At 45.9% G+C, this 15,192-nt stretch overlaps 1 protein-coding gene across 2 annotated transcripts in view; it reads left to right on the top strand.

The window, feature by feature from the left end:
- Window positions 1-15,192, top strand: part of slc25a22a (solute carrier family 25 member 22a) — a 145,772-nt gene that overhangs the window by 116,068 nt on the left and 14,512 nt on the right. For both annotated transcript variants that reach the window (XM_070899402.1, XM_070899403.1), the window contains exon 6: window positions 14,067-14,185. In XM_070899402.1, the coding sequence (XP_070755503.1) occupies window positions 14,067-14,185 (119 nt within the window). The remainder of the gene's footprint in view (window positions 1-14,066; window positions 14,186-15,192) is intronic.

The following is a 15,192-nucleotide window of genomic DNA, read 5'->3' on the forward strand; positions in this document are numbered from 1 at the left end:
CTATTGCCTTAAGACAGTGGAATTTCATACAAATGCATTAAGCGTTTGTACATTAATATTTATGCAGCATAAATTCAAGGCGTAAGTATTCTACTATTCCTACTGCGTATTCTGCTCAAATAGATATGAGGATAATTTTATTTAAACAAATGTATTTATTTTTAATTGGCTTTATTGAGGATTATTGCTAGCACTTTTCCTCACTCCTCCTCATAGTTGATGTCAGGTATCAAATTCAAATGTGTTTAATTTTCTCTCGGTATAAGGGATTTGTCAGATTACCTGTTACATAAACTGATGATTTAAAACTGTTTGAAGCTGAGAACACTTACACAACCAATTACTCTATAACTGGCCCTCACATTCATTTTTCTTTTGGCAATTGTTCTCCTTTGCTGCCCTGCAGGCACTAACATGTGCTGGGGTACAAGTCAGATACAAAAAGTCATCAAAAATGCTCGTGGAAAGTCTGTCTTTATTTCCAGGGGGCTGGAATACAAAGGGGAGGAAATGATGCTTCAGTTGTACGGTGCCTTGGCCAGACACCATCTTGAATACTGCGTTCAGTTTTAGGCACCAAACCTCAGCAAGGATATATTGACCTTGGAGTGGGTACGCAACAGACAAGGACACATTGCCTAATCTTGGCTCGAGTTCAGATGGTTGAGGGGTGAGCTACTCTAGGTATTTAAAATGATAAAGGGATTTGACAAGGGTAGACACAAAAGAACTATTTCTTCTGGTCAGGGAATAGAGAACAAAAGGGCATAATAAAGTTAGAGCCTGGCCATTTAGAAGTGAAATCTGGAAGCACCTTTTCACACAAAGGGTAGTGTAAATCTGAAGCGCTCTCTTCCCCCCTCTCCTGCCCCCTCCCCACCCCCTCAAAAAAAACTGTTGAAATTTTCAACACTGAGATTGATGGATGTTAAGGGTTATGGATCAAAGGTGGTTAAACAGAGTGATTACAGATCAGCCATGATCTAATTGAACGAAAGGACAGACTTGAAGGGATGAATGGCCTATGTATGTTCTTGTTTTACGTTGGCATTCTCTTTCCTCCTGTACCTCGCCATTCTTAACACGTGAGTCTAGACAATGAAAATTAGCAAGCTTTTTGGCTGTAGAGTGCAATATAGCCAACCCCAATCTCCTCTTGCGATTTCCACACACGCATTTTCCAGTGGGGATCACTGAATGGTGAACAGGAGCTGGAGTCCTGGCTGATTTTCTCACCCTCTTTCCCCCCCCCCCCGCTCCCCCAGCTTAATTGAACTGAGCCAATTGTAGCACCGTTATTGCTGTTCCAAGTGGGATCAGGGAACTCGGTCAGACTTCAGGTAGTACCTGTGACTCCGAACCAAACTGGGATAATGCCATTAGCCTGAAAGGTGCCACACGAAAGGTTACTGCACAAGATAAAAGTTCACGGGGTTGGGGGTAATATATTAGTATAGATAGAGGATTGGCTAACTAACAGAAAACAGAGAGTTGGAATAAATGGTTCATTCTCTGGTTGGCAATCAGTGACTAGTGGGGTGCTGCAGGGACCCCAACTATTTACAATCTATATTAATGATTTGGAAGAAGGGACTGAGTGTAGCGTAGCCAAGTTTGCTGTCGATACAAAGATAGGAAGAAAAGTAATGTGTGAGGAGGACACACAAAATCTGCAAAAGGACATAGACAGGCTAAGTGAGTGGGCAGAAATTTGGCAGATGGAGTATAATGTTGGAAAGTGTGAGGTCATGCACTTTGGCAGATAAAATCAAAGAGCACGTTATTATTTAAATGGAGAAAGATTGCAAAGTGCTGCAGTTCTGCAGGTACTTGTGCATGAAACACAAAAGGATAGTATGCAGGTACAGCAAGTGATCAGGAAGGCCAATGGTCTTTATTGCAAAGGGGATGGAATATAAAAGCTACAGCTATATAAGGTATTGGTGAGGCCACACCAAGAATATTGCGTGCAGTTTTGGTTTCCATATTTACGAAAGGATATACTTTGCTTTGGAAACAATTCAGAGAAGGTTCACTAGGTTGATTCCGGGGATGAGGGGTTTGACTTATGAGGAAAGGTTGAGTAGGTTGGGCCTCTACTCATTGGAATTCAGAAGAATGAGAGGTGATCTTGTCGAACGTATAAGATTATGAGGGGGCTTGACAAGGTGGATGTAGAGAGGATGTTTCCACTGATAGGGGAGACTAAAACTAGAGGGCATGATCTTAGAATAAGGGGACGCCCATTTAAAACCGATGAGGAGAAATTTCTTCTCTGAGGGTTGTAAATCTGTGGAAGCTGGGACATTGAATAAATTTAAGACCGAAATCGACAGTTTCTTAAACGATAAGGGGATAGGGGGTTATGGGGAGCGGGCGGGGAAGTGGAACTGAGTCCATGATCAGATCAGCCATGATCTTATTGAATGGCGGAGCAGGCTCGAGGGACCATATGGCCTACTCCTATTCCTATTACTTATGTTTTTATGTTCTTAAAACCATTGCCAGTGCTCTATTGGCATTGTTGGCATGTGCATTCGGCTGTGGAAGTTTCTGGATCCTTGCTGCTTACGGCTGATCTTAAAATCAAATTGCTTTTTTTACATCTCCGACCTAAAGGGTTAGGAATAATGGGCCCAAGTTTCGGCCTCAGTTGCTCCTGATTTTTTGGAGCAACTGGTGTAGAACGGAGTATCTTAGAAATTCAAATTCTCGGCATTCAGTTTGCTCCAGTTCTAGTCAGTTAGAACAGTTTCACTTTGGAACAGAATTTTTTTTCCAAAAGGAGGCGTGTCCGGCCACTTAGGCCTGTTTTCAAAGTTTCGGCAGTGAAAACTTATTCCAAACTAACTTAGAATGGAGTAAGTGAAGATTTTTGTACGCTCGAAAAAACCTTGTCTACACTTTAGAAAATCAGGCGTAGGTTACAAATCAGGCGTAGGGAATGGGGGTGGGGGGGGGGGGGGGTTAAAGGGAAGTTTACAAACATTAAACACTTCAGTTTTACAAATAAAGAGCCATCATCAATAATAAATGATAAAAACATCAATAAATCAGCCAATAAATCAATCAAAAAAAATTAATAAGAAATAATTTTTTTAAAAATCAATAATTAAAACATTTTCTACTTACCGACTGCAGCACCGGGAGCCCTCCAAAAGCGTGCTGGGATGCCCCCCCCACCCCCCCCCCAGTGTGTCTCTGTCAGTGTCTCTATCTCTCTGTCTGTCTGTGTCTCTCACTCTCTGTCAGTGTCTGTGTTTCTGACAGTGAGGGGAGGGGTGGGAGGGAGGGAAGGGGAGTGATGGGGGAGAAAGGTGGGGAGGGGAAGGGGGGTGTAGGAGGAGAATGGGAAGGGCGGGGAGGAGGAGAAGGGGAAGCGGGGGGGAGGAGGAGGAGGAGGAGGAGGAGGAGGAGAAGTGGAGGGGGAGGCTGAACGGGCCGGGCCCAAGACTTCAGGCAGGGCTTGTCCCCAGCACCAGATTTACAGGTAGGTGGCGTCGGGTCGGGTCGGGGGGAGCGCGGGTCGGGGTCGGGAGCGTGGGTCGGGTCGGGTCCGGGGGGTGGGGGCGAGGGGACGGTCGGGTTGGTTTGGGTAGGGAGGGAGCACAGGTTGGTTCGTGTCGGGGGCGGGGGGGGGGGAGCGCGGGTCGGGTCGGGGGGGTGGTGGTTGGCGAGGTCGGATCGGTTCGGGGGTGGGGGGAAAGGGGGTTCGGGTCGGGGGAAGGAGAGGGAGGTCGGGTGGCGGGACGGGGGGAACGCGGGTCTGGTCCGGGGACGGGGGGGGGGGAGCGGGAGTCAGGTCGGGAGGAAGCAGGAGCTGGGCGTGGGAGGCAGCCTTATGCACGCAGCCCCAGTGAGGCCATTCGGCCAGGGCTAGGGGCTGCGGGCTTTGGGCCCCTCCCACACAGTTTTGGGCGCCTGGAGCTACTACACGTGCGCCCACTGTAACGTGCATGTGCAGAGGTCCCAGCACTGTTTTCAGCCAGGGACCTAGCTCCGCCCCCTACAGCTCGTGCTGCGCCGCGCCCGACTCCAGAGGACCAGCAGGGAGCCGGAGAATCTGTAAGTTTTTTTCAGGCGCACTTTGTGGCGCGAAAAACGGGCGTCCAGGTCAGGGCTGCGCCGTTCTAGGCGCGGCCCAAAACTTGGGCCCAATATTTTGCTTGCAGAAAATCATAGTGTCTGACAACAGATGCAGCGTTTCAGGCACGGATCATATTGTTGTTTTTTTATCCTTGAATCAAAATCATACAATCTTCGGAAGCGGCAAAGTCACTTTGACAGCATTTGAAAATGAATTACTATTGTAACTTGATTGGAAATGTAAGCATTATAAGTCTGAGTGTGCGTGTATTAGTGACGGAGGGTACCAAAATGAAAAGTAGCAATACAAGTGGCTGATGGAAGAAGGACTGTATGATTGACATCAATGGAGATAAAAATCAGGAAAGATGTAAAAGGGGCTGCCGACTCACTATCACCTGTTTTACACTATCGTACAAAGTCATGATCTACCCTTGTGTTTAGTGGGAGGACTCTACACCGTGACTAACTTGGTAATAATCTTTATAAATTCAGAAATGTGGCTAAGCATATTGCATGCCAGAGGGGCACAGATCATCTTGGGAGGTTTTCTTTGAAATATAAGGCTTGTGACTACATCACAAAATCATGGCAATGAGGATTAGTTGGCTTATTTTGACTGTCTTTAGTGCTGAAAGGCTCAGAGCTAAGTTGAACTAATCTTTTTTAGAGGTTGGCTGGGTAAAGGTGGGTCTGTGCCGAGTTAGCTGATTGCAACCTGACCAGCAGTATGGGTGTTACAATTGGCACCAACACCCTTGGGCTACAGAGTGGAAAGAAATCAGCCAGGGTGCTTGCCTGACTTCTGATTATTACCCAGTAATCCATGCTAAAGTCAGTGCGTATCTTTTTTTTGTGTGTGTGTGTGTGTGTATAAGTAAAGATTCTCAGCTATAAGTGCCTCACAGGACTGAATAGCCCACCTGCATTCGCTAGCAAACATGCTTTAAAAAATCCACCGGCAATGTTGACTGATTAATTTCTTGCAAGAGGGTGATCATCACCTTAAGGGATTTCTCCAATGATATAGCCATACAGTGTCATACTCCAGACTTTAGTAGAGAATGAGCTGAGCATTAATTAACACTGGTTGAATGCCCTCCAGCTGATTGTCGAAGCATACACTTGGGCTTCTCACTCAATGCTGCAGTGATGTGTAAATCCTGTTCTGCAATTATATTTAAATTGGTGTGTAGGAGGAAAAACTCTGATGCAGCATCTTACTGCCCATGTGTTCTTTAGTTTCTCTGCACATTAGTGACTAATGAGAAGTGTCATCAGATCTGCACATTGATGGCTGTATCGGTGCCGTTTTCTGCTCTCGCTCTGAACTTGAAAATTTCATTCACTTTGCATCCAATTTGCATCCTTCCCTCACCTCCACATGGTCCATCTCCAACTCTTCTAGTCCCTTCCTCGACTTTTACGTCTCCATCTCTGGGGATAGGCTTTCGACCAGTATCCACTTTAAGCCCACTACACTTCCTCCCACCCTGCATGCTGTACATTGGGGAGACTGTTATGTATTAATGCTTGGGGGGTCACCAGACACCAGAGGGCACTGTGGTCGGAGGTCATTGGGCTGTACGCATGTGGCATGTGTGCTTGGTCACCTGTATATAAGCTGGGTGTCTGTCATGCTGGCACTCTTGGACTGGAATAAAGATGGATCAGGTTGCACCTGAGTGAGTTTACAGTAACCAGACTCTTGAGTCATTACAATTGGCGACGAGGTAATTCAAGAACCTTCGCATGCACAATGGGCACTGTTGGAATCCTGGAGAGATTCATGAAGGGCGAGGATTGGGCAGATTTTGTTGACTACCTGGATCAGTATTTTGTGGCAGAGGCCTACGCAGTTAAGCACAGCGCAGTTCTCACCGTTTGTAGTCCGAAAATTTACAGCCTCATGAAGAATCTTCTCTCACCTGTACGTCTGGTGGAAAAAGGGTACGAGGAATTGTGTACGTTGGTGAGTAACCATCTGAAGCCAAAAGAGGGGATCATCATATCACGCTACCATTTTTACATGTATGTTCATGCTGAGGGCCAGGATGTGTCGTGATTTGTCACCAACCTGCGACATCTTGCTGAGCAGTGTAAGTTCGGGAACAAGCTGGAAGACATGCTGCGTGATAGGCATCAGCCATGATGCGATCCTCAGGAAGCTGTTGGCTGCAGAAATGCTGGATTTGAAAAAGGCCATCGCGACTGCGTAGGCATGCATGACGACGGATGATAATTTGAGGCAGATATCATCGACGAATTGGAGTTCCACGGCAAGTACTGTAAACAAGATGGCGTTGACTTCGGGCAGAGCTACTTACGCGAAACCTGCCGCTGCTCAGAGCCCGCCAACCGGTTCAAACCAGATTTCACCCTGTTGGCATTGAGGGGGCAATCATCAGCCTCATCAGTGTCGGTTTAGACGATACTCATGCACTGGATGTTCGAAAGTGGGGCATCTTCACAGGATGTGTCCACAACGGAGCAAGCGTTGTGTGGCTCACCACATGGTTGATGAGGACCAGTTCAGTGATGACCCGGATACGCAACCCAAGGAGCAAGTGAATAGACTGTATTCGTTCCTGAGCAAGAGCCAGCCGATAGTCGTTAATGTGAAGCTGAATGGCGTGCCTGTATCAGTGGAGCTGGACACAGGTGTGAGCCAGTCGATAATGAGCCAAAGGACATTCGACAAGCTATGGGACACTAAGGCTGCAAAACCGAAGCTGAGTCCAGTCAATGCCAAGTTGCCTACTTACACTAAGGAACTTATACCGGTGCTCGGCAGTGCAGCAATCGAGGTGTCATATGACGCTGTGGTTCACGAGCTACAAGTATGGATCGTCCCAGGTAATGGTCCAACGCTGTTTGGCAGGAATTGGCTCGAGAAAATCAAGCTGAACTGAAATGATGTCAAGATGTTGTCCTTGGAGGATGATACTTCATGTGCTCAAGTATTGAAAAAGTTTCCTCCTTTGTTTGAACCGGGCATTGGTAATTTTACAGGAGCCAAGGTGCAGATTCACCCGGACTGTATCACAAAGCTCAGTTTGTTCCGTACATGATGAGGGAAAAGGTTGAAATTGAGCTTGACAGACTCCAGCGTGAAGGGATCATATCACCGGTCGAGTTTAATGAATGGGCTAGTTCCATTGTTCTTGTGTTGAAGAGTGATGGCACTGTCAGGATTTGTAGAGATTACAAGGTTACGATTAACTGATTTTCGAAACAGGATCAGTATCCGCTACCGAGGGCTGATGACCTGTTTGCCATGCTCGCTGGTGGAAAGTCATTCACGAAACTGGATCTGACGTCTGCCTATATGACCCAGGAGCTTGTCGATACTTCGAAGAAACTCACCTGCATGAACACCCATAAAGGATTGTTCATCTACAACAGGTGTCCTTTTGGGATTTGTTCAGCTGCAGCCATATTTCAGAGGAATATGGAGCGTTTACTGAAGTCCGTTTCTAGAACAGACGTGTTTCAAGATGACATTCTGGTCACAGGTCGCGACACTGCTGAACATCTGAACAATCTTGAAGTCCAACAGCGTCTGGACAAAGTGGGACTCGAGCTGAAATGCTCGAAGTGTGCATTCATGGCACCTGAAGTCGAATTCCTCAGGAGGAAGATTGCTGCTGCTGGCATCAGGCCTACTGATTCGAAAACGAGGCCATCAAAAATGCACCCAGGCCTCCGAATGCGTTCGTTCCTTGGGCTACTCAACTACTTTGGTAATTTCTTGCCAAGATTGAGCACTTTACTAGAGTCACTGCATGTGTTACAAAGAAAAGGCGACAACTGGGTCTGGGATGCGTCTTAAGATAGAGCCTTTGAGAAAGCCAAAGATCTGCTATGTTCAAACAAGTTGCTTGTTCATTATGATCCATGTAAGTGTCTTGTATTGGCCTGTGATGCTGCTTCATATGGGGTTGGCTGCATACTCCAACAAGCAAATGAATCGGGCCAGCTACAACCTGTTGTGTATGCTTCTGTCTAAAGCGGAAAGAGCTTACAGTATGGTAGAGAAAGAAGCTTTGGCCTGTGTGTATGGGGTAAAAAAAATGCACCAATGCCTTTTTAGTCTTCGTTTTGAACTAGAAACAGATCACAAGCCACTCATTTCATTGTTTGCAGAAAACAAAGCATCAACCCGCATTCAAAGGTGGGCGTTGACGCTGCCTGCCTATGATTACATCATCCATCAAAGACCTAGCACTGAGAATTGTGCCGATGCACTGAGTCGTCTGCCCTGACCCACAACTGAGGTGGAGACTCCTCAACCTGCAGATCTACTGTTAGTAATGGATGCTTTTGAGAGTGAAGGCACCCCTGTCACTGCTCAACAAGTTAGGATCTGGACCAGCCATGACTCTATTTTATCGGTTGTGAAACGGTGAGTACTCACTGGTGATTGGTCTGCCATACCTATGGAGATGCGTGTGGAACCTTACCTTACAACCGTCGCAAGGATGAGCTGTCTATTCGGTCAGACTGTTTACTGTGGGGTAACCGTGTAATCTTGCCTAAGAAAGGTAGAGAAAAATTTGTACGAGAACTTCATAGCACTCATCCTGATATTGTCATGATGAAGCCTATTGCTATGTCTCATATATGGTGGCCTGGAATTGACTCTGATCTGGAATCATGTGTGCATCAGTGCAATATTTGCATGCAGCTCAGTAAAGTACCAGCAGATTCTCCGCTGAGTCTTTGGTCGTGGCCATTCAAACCATGGTCGAGGATCCACATTGATTTTGCGGGCCCGTTCCTAGGCAAGATGTTTCCTGTCATAGTAGATTCCTATTCTAAGTGGATAGAGTGTGTTGTTTTGTCATCCAGCACGTCTACAGCCACCATTAAGAGCCGTCGTATCATGTTTGCTACTCGTGGTTTGCCCGACAATGGACCTTACTTCACAAGTCTTGAGTTCCAGGAGTTCATGAAACTCAATGGCATCTGACATGTGAGATCAGCTCCATTCAAGCCTGCTTCTAATGGTCAAGCAGAGCGTGCCGTTCAAACAATCAAGCAAAGTATGAAACGTGTAACTCGGGGCTCATTGCAGAGACGGCTGTCATGTATATTGCTCAGTTACAGGCCAAGATATGCTTACTGGGGTTCCTCCTGCTGAACTACTGAAGAGAAATCTCAAGACCAGGCTTTCTCTTCATCCTGATTTGAATGATCGTGTTGAAAACTGATGTCAAATGGTGTCATGATCGTGTTGCCGTGTCATGTGACATCTTGGTCAACGAGCCGGTTATGTACTGAACTATGATCAAGGTCCAAAGTGGATCGCCAGCACAGTTACAGCCAAGGAGGGTAACAGTGTTTATTGTCGTGCTCAAGAATGGGCAAACATGCAGGAAACACCTTGACCAGGTTAAACTGCGGCACACGGATGAACTGGAACCGAGTGAAGAAGATTCAGTCAGTGACCAACCAACCATTGTTCACTCATCAGAGGACTCTGCTGACATCACTGACTCTGAACCGTCAGTCTCTGATGTGGTCATGACCACTCCCATCAGATTGGCTACTCAGCCCTCCGTCTCAATGGACTCAAAACTGAACTGAGAGGATCAACTCATGAGAGGAAAGTCCCAGACAGTCTTAATTTGTAAAAAGACTGTTGTTAAGATTTTAAAAGAGGGATGTTGTTATGTATTAAAGCTTGGGGGTCACCAGACACCAGAGGGCGCTGCAGTCGGAGGTCATCGGGCTGTACACATGCGGCATGTGTGCTTGTCACCTGTATATAAGCTGGGTGTCTTTGTCACGCTAGTACTCTTGGACTGGAATAAAGATGGATCAGGTTGCACCTGAATGAGTTTACAATAACCAGACTTTTGAGTCATTACAGAGACCAAGCATAGATTGGGTGACCACTTTGCGGAGCACCATCGTTCAGTCCATAAATGTGACCCTGAGCTTCCAGTCGCCTGTCACTTTAATTCTCCACTGCATTCCCACTCTGACCTTTCCTACACTGTCCCAACAAAGCTCAACACAAACTCAAGGAACAGCACCTCATCTTTCGTTTAGGCGCTTTACAGCCTTCTGTACTCAACATTGAGTTCAACAATTTCAAAGCGCAACCGCTGCCAATCTTTGGCTCCCTTCCCACCCCCCCCACCCCTGAATCGGTTTCTTTTTTTCTCCTTGTCTCTACTGGCAGCTTGTCATTATCCAACCATTCACACCCTATCAACTAATGTTTTTTCAATTCGGCCCATCATCCCTTTTGTCTTTCTAATCTCTCCTGCTTTCCACCTTATCACAGACCTCCCTTTTGTTCTTTCTTCCCCTTCCCCTTTCAGTGCTCCTTAAGAATGTGTTCTTTCTGAACACTCTCCAGTTCTGACGAGGGGTCATTGACCTGAAACATTAACTCTGCTTTCTCTCCACAGATGCTGCCTGACCCGCTGAGATTTCCAGCATTTTCTGTTTTTATTCCAGATTCCAGCATCCGCAGTATTTTGCTTTTGTATCATCAGATCTATATGGTTTTCAAAAGAATTCTAATTGAAAACTTAGACGGCAGTATTCAATAAAATCCCAAACCTTCCTGCCTTTCAACAATGTAAATAAAAAAACTTGTGTCGTTTCCTTTTTCTCAGTTCCCTCTTGTCGTGTGGTCGAACTGAATACATATAAGCCTTGGGAGAATTGAGACTACCATTCACCAACTTCACTCCCTGAATAGCCCCCACACATAGAGAGCGGAGGACTCACCCCCTCTATATAGCTACACACAATTCTCAGGCTCAGATAGGTAATCGATATGAAAAAGGGACGTCTTGCTTATGGGAAAATGTTACGGTTTCCTTCCCATTGTTCATGTTGCCCAGTGCATTTAAGAACTGTATTGTCACTGGGCAGAATTGTCCTATATTGTAGTGTAGTTTTATTTGAAGTGTTAGAAAGCTGGAAGATCTTTCTGTTGAGCCAATAGAAACCCTAGCCAGTTGATTTAATATGTTCAGAACTGTCACTTTTCAGTTTAAGAAAGAAAGACTTGCATTTATATCGCGCCTTTCATGATCGCAGGATGTTCCAAAGCACTTTACAACCAGTGAAGTACTTCTTTTGCAGTCACTGTTGTAATGGAGGAAACATTTTGGAGACGGATCCCACAAACAGCAATAAGATAATGCTGTTTATTGAGGGATAGATATGGACCTGGACACAGGGAAGAACTCTCCTCTTTGAATAGTGTCATGAGATCATTTACATCCACCTACGAGGGTAGATCGGGCTTCGTTTTAATGTCTCATCTGAAAGCCGACACTTCTGACAATGCAGCTCTCCTTCAGAACTGTAGTGCCAGCCTAGATTATGAGCCCAAGACTCTGGAGTGGGCCTCGAAGCCGTGACCTTAGTGCTACCAACTGAGCCAAGACTAACTCCTTAGTGCTAGGTTGTGTTTTTTTGAAGCTTTTATCGCATGTCAAATTGCAATGTAATTTGTAAGATCACCTGACTTTAAGACCACTTGTCTGTCATTATAAATTTCAGATCCCTTCAAGGAATATATTAATAATCTCTAATTAATCTGTAAAGACCATCTGTAGTCCATCCTGTTGAATTGTCAGAAGCTGTTGAGGAAGATGCAATTCATATTTAATAGTCACTTTTTGTGCTCGTCATGCTGGGAGATGTCAGTGCTCGTAATGGAACACTTTTGGGCATCTGTTGTCAGCATCATGCAGTTCTGGGCAGTCACTCTGGGACTGCGTTCAGAGCAAACCCTTACAGCCAGTGAAGATAGGACACTTATCCTGCCAGTCTGGGTGGAGTCAAACCCAGCTGTTGGAAGTGAAAGAGAAGTGTACTAAACCATTGAACTACTCGGCCTTCGCGGAAAAACAGAACTTTATAGGAATGTGAAGGTTCCTAAATCGAACCTTAATGACTTGTGTGTGAAATTAAATTGTAATCAGGGACAAAAAAAAATTGCTGTTTTTTTTTCTTCACCTCTCCTTTAAGACGCTCCTTAAAACCCACCTTTTGACCAAACTTGTGGTCACCTGTCTTTCTCCTTTGGCTCAGTGTTAATTTATTTTTCTGTTTAACTGAACATTTATTGACAAATTTGACAGCAGTTGAAATATTTACTGCTTTGAAACAGGGGATGGGGGAGGAAAGAACAAAAGGGAAGGTCTGTGATAGGGTGGAAGGCTGAAGTGATTAAATGACAAAAGGGATGATACAGATGTGACGTCCGAAATCCAGAAACATGGGGACCGAGGCTTCTGGGTATTTCTGAATTTCGGAACGTCTTTGTCTGGGGCTGAGGTGGTCGGGGGGGGGGGGGGGGCAGGCGGCCGAGGTAAGTCGGGGGGTGGCGAGGTCGGGCTGCTGAGGTAAGGGGGTGAGGAGGTCGGTCTGTCGAGGTAAGAGGTGGTGGTGGTGGGGGGTGGGGTGCGGGGAAGGTTGGGCTGCCGAGGTAAGTGATGGGGGGGGGGGGGGGGGGTCGGGGAAGGTTGGGCTGCCGAGGTAAGGGAGGGCGAGGTGGGGGGAAGTGCGGATTTCGGAACATTTTCATGTTTCTGGACGACCCCGCCACCGATCAGCCCGGTGTCCGGATTTCAGAACTCCAGATTTTGGACGCTCAACCTGTAGTACAAAGCAAAAGGAGATGGTAATGGGACAAGCAAAGAAACAAAAGACGCGTCGAGAAGAGGTGTAAATGGGAATGGCAGAATCATCAACAGCTTCCATGTGAAAAAATAAGGGCAGAGGTTATGGTCTGAAATTGTTGAACTCGATATTGAGTCCAGTGATGTTTGAAGACCACGGAACAAAGTCCTGCACGAGTACTAGATAGTGAGGGAGGGGAGTGATTCATGAAAGAAATGTATCACTGGAGTAGAAGAAATAATCGACCCAGAATTTGGGGACCTTTGAGTGCTGTATTAGATATCACTGTGGAGGAAATGCTGTGAACCAGCATGTCACAGAGCTTTATATGGAAGTACACTGGGCTCCCTTGACATATCACGTTGATAATCCATAACCTGCTATAGATCCGTTTCTGAAGTAAAGCAACCAGTACCAGAGGGATGTTTTCAATTCTTCATGTTGCTTTTGATAAACATTTCTTTCTCAAGTGCACCTTTTACCTTTTTTATGCAAATCCACCATAGGATCAGACTACTGACTTTAAACTCAAGGACACTATAAAGGAAAACACAAATTTCCTGCTTCTGTGAAGTTTGCCCATTTTTTGGGATCAAGTCACTGGGATATTCCATAGTGGATATCTGATTGTTTCTGTCCCTCTCTGTGGATTGTTTGAATATATATTTTTTCTGATCACAAAGTGAACTTGGGTTGAAATAATTCCATCATATGTAAATCACTGCTTTCAACCAAACTAAAGCAACTTACTATAGTTACGTGCCTCATACTGCTTTGATAAGGATGTATTTTGTGTATGGAAAGCAGTGTTTCAAAAGGCAAACTGTAAAAAAGAGCTATTTTTGTGGGTATAATGATGGTTGCTTCCAAAAGTTGCATTATTGGCTGGTTGAACGGATTAGCAATCTATCCTGGCTTGAATTCCAGCTCCGACTGATGGGATGTAAGGTGCTTGTCTCTAACAGCACCAAGCATCCTCTTATGTGGAAGTGGCATGAGTCCCCAGCGCATAATGCAGCATTGGTTGCCAATAAAGTGCTCAAGGGGATGGTGAAGGGAAAGCTTTATACGGCATTTAACCCCCATTTTGTCTGTGCTTGAAGCTAGGCTGACCAAAGTAGAAACTGATATCCCCGCCCTTGAGTACAAAAATAGAAATGCCAGAAATGATCCGGTTTTCATTTCTCAAAATAAACCTTTAGGGGAGCGGGAATGGAGCTAAATTTTGATTGCCCTCGTCAAGCTAATGCTGTCGTGCGAGAGGCTCAATTTTCAGTGCTTATTACCAGACTCAACATTAACTTTTATTTTGCTTCCTTTTGTAGGAAGAAGCTAACCTTGATCAAGGAGATGCTGGCAGGTTGTGGTGCTGGGACCTGTCAGGTTGTTGTAACCACCCCTATGGAGATGCTGAAGATCCAGCTGCAGGATGCCGGACGTCTTGGTATGTGGCAGTAAAAAAAAAGAGAATGTGTACAGTGACCAGGGTGGCCTCGGGATTGGCCTGGAGTCTCCAGAAATGAAAGATTAGTCTCGAGGGCACTCCTGTAAGCAACTGGGGAGAGAAATTATAGGGACTATAAAGAGAAATAATGTGTGTTTTTTTATGTTCTTTGAACACTTTCGGTTATTAGTTATAAAAATATTGGAGATGGAAATAAAGACTGTTTGACTGAGTGGGGCAGTTGAAGGCGAGAGGTCAAATGATGAAACCTCCAGGAATGCATCCAATCAGAGTTGGCTACTTTAACAGTAACATGCTGATACTGATCTTTGAAGGATGTCTCAAAGCCATTTTTGTTAGGCCCGTTTTGTAACCTAAACAGCAATTTCTTGTTCACTCGCTGTCTTATCAACAGTTGAAGCTGCTGACTCTCGCTTGGCGTATTGGTTCTACAGGTGGTTTCTGCAGCAGCACCCTTTGCTAGCTTACCCAAGTGGCCATTCTTCATGTGTGAATCTAGACATTAAGTATTAGCAGGATATTCAACTGCAAGTGGCATCACTGCCAACCCCAATCCTGTCCCAACCTGATGTCCACATGTGCACTTCCAACAAGGGTCACTTGTTTAGAAGTGGTTCTCTGGTTTGGGAGGGAGTTAGCTAATCATAGCCCCACCCCCCGCCCCCACTGCTGCCCTGACTTAGATCAGTAAACTCAGTACAGACTGGCAATGAAAGCCAGGATTTTATAGTCTTTGGAGCCGAAATTGCCCCCCTCTATAAATTCTATTACCGCCTCGAAGAGGCCGGAATAGAGCGGAGAGGCCTTACCAACCAGGGGCAGAGACAGATGGGCCAACCCGTCTGAAATTGCCCCCGGGACAGAAGCAGCGCGAACAGCGGTGACCCCCTTTCCGACCCCCGTGGCAAATTGCCCCACGTGAGCGGCACTGCCAGCCGGTCAGTGCCACTGCCAGCTTTCCCTGGCGGGAAGCTGTGTGTGGCTGG

This window comes from Pristiophorus japonicus, chromosome 14 (assembly GCF_044704955.1).
Source record: "Pristiophorus japonicus isolate sPriJap1 chromosome 14, sPriJap1.hap1, whole genome shotgun sequence".
Lineage (NCBI taxonomy): Eukaryota > Metazoa > Chordata > Chondrichthyes > Pristiophoridae > Pristiophorus > Pristiophorus japonicus.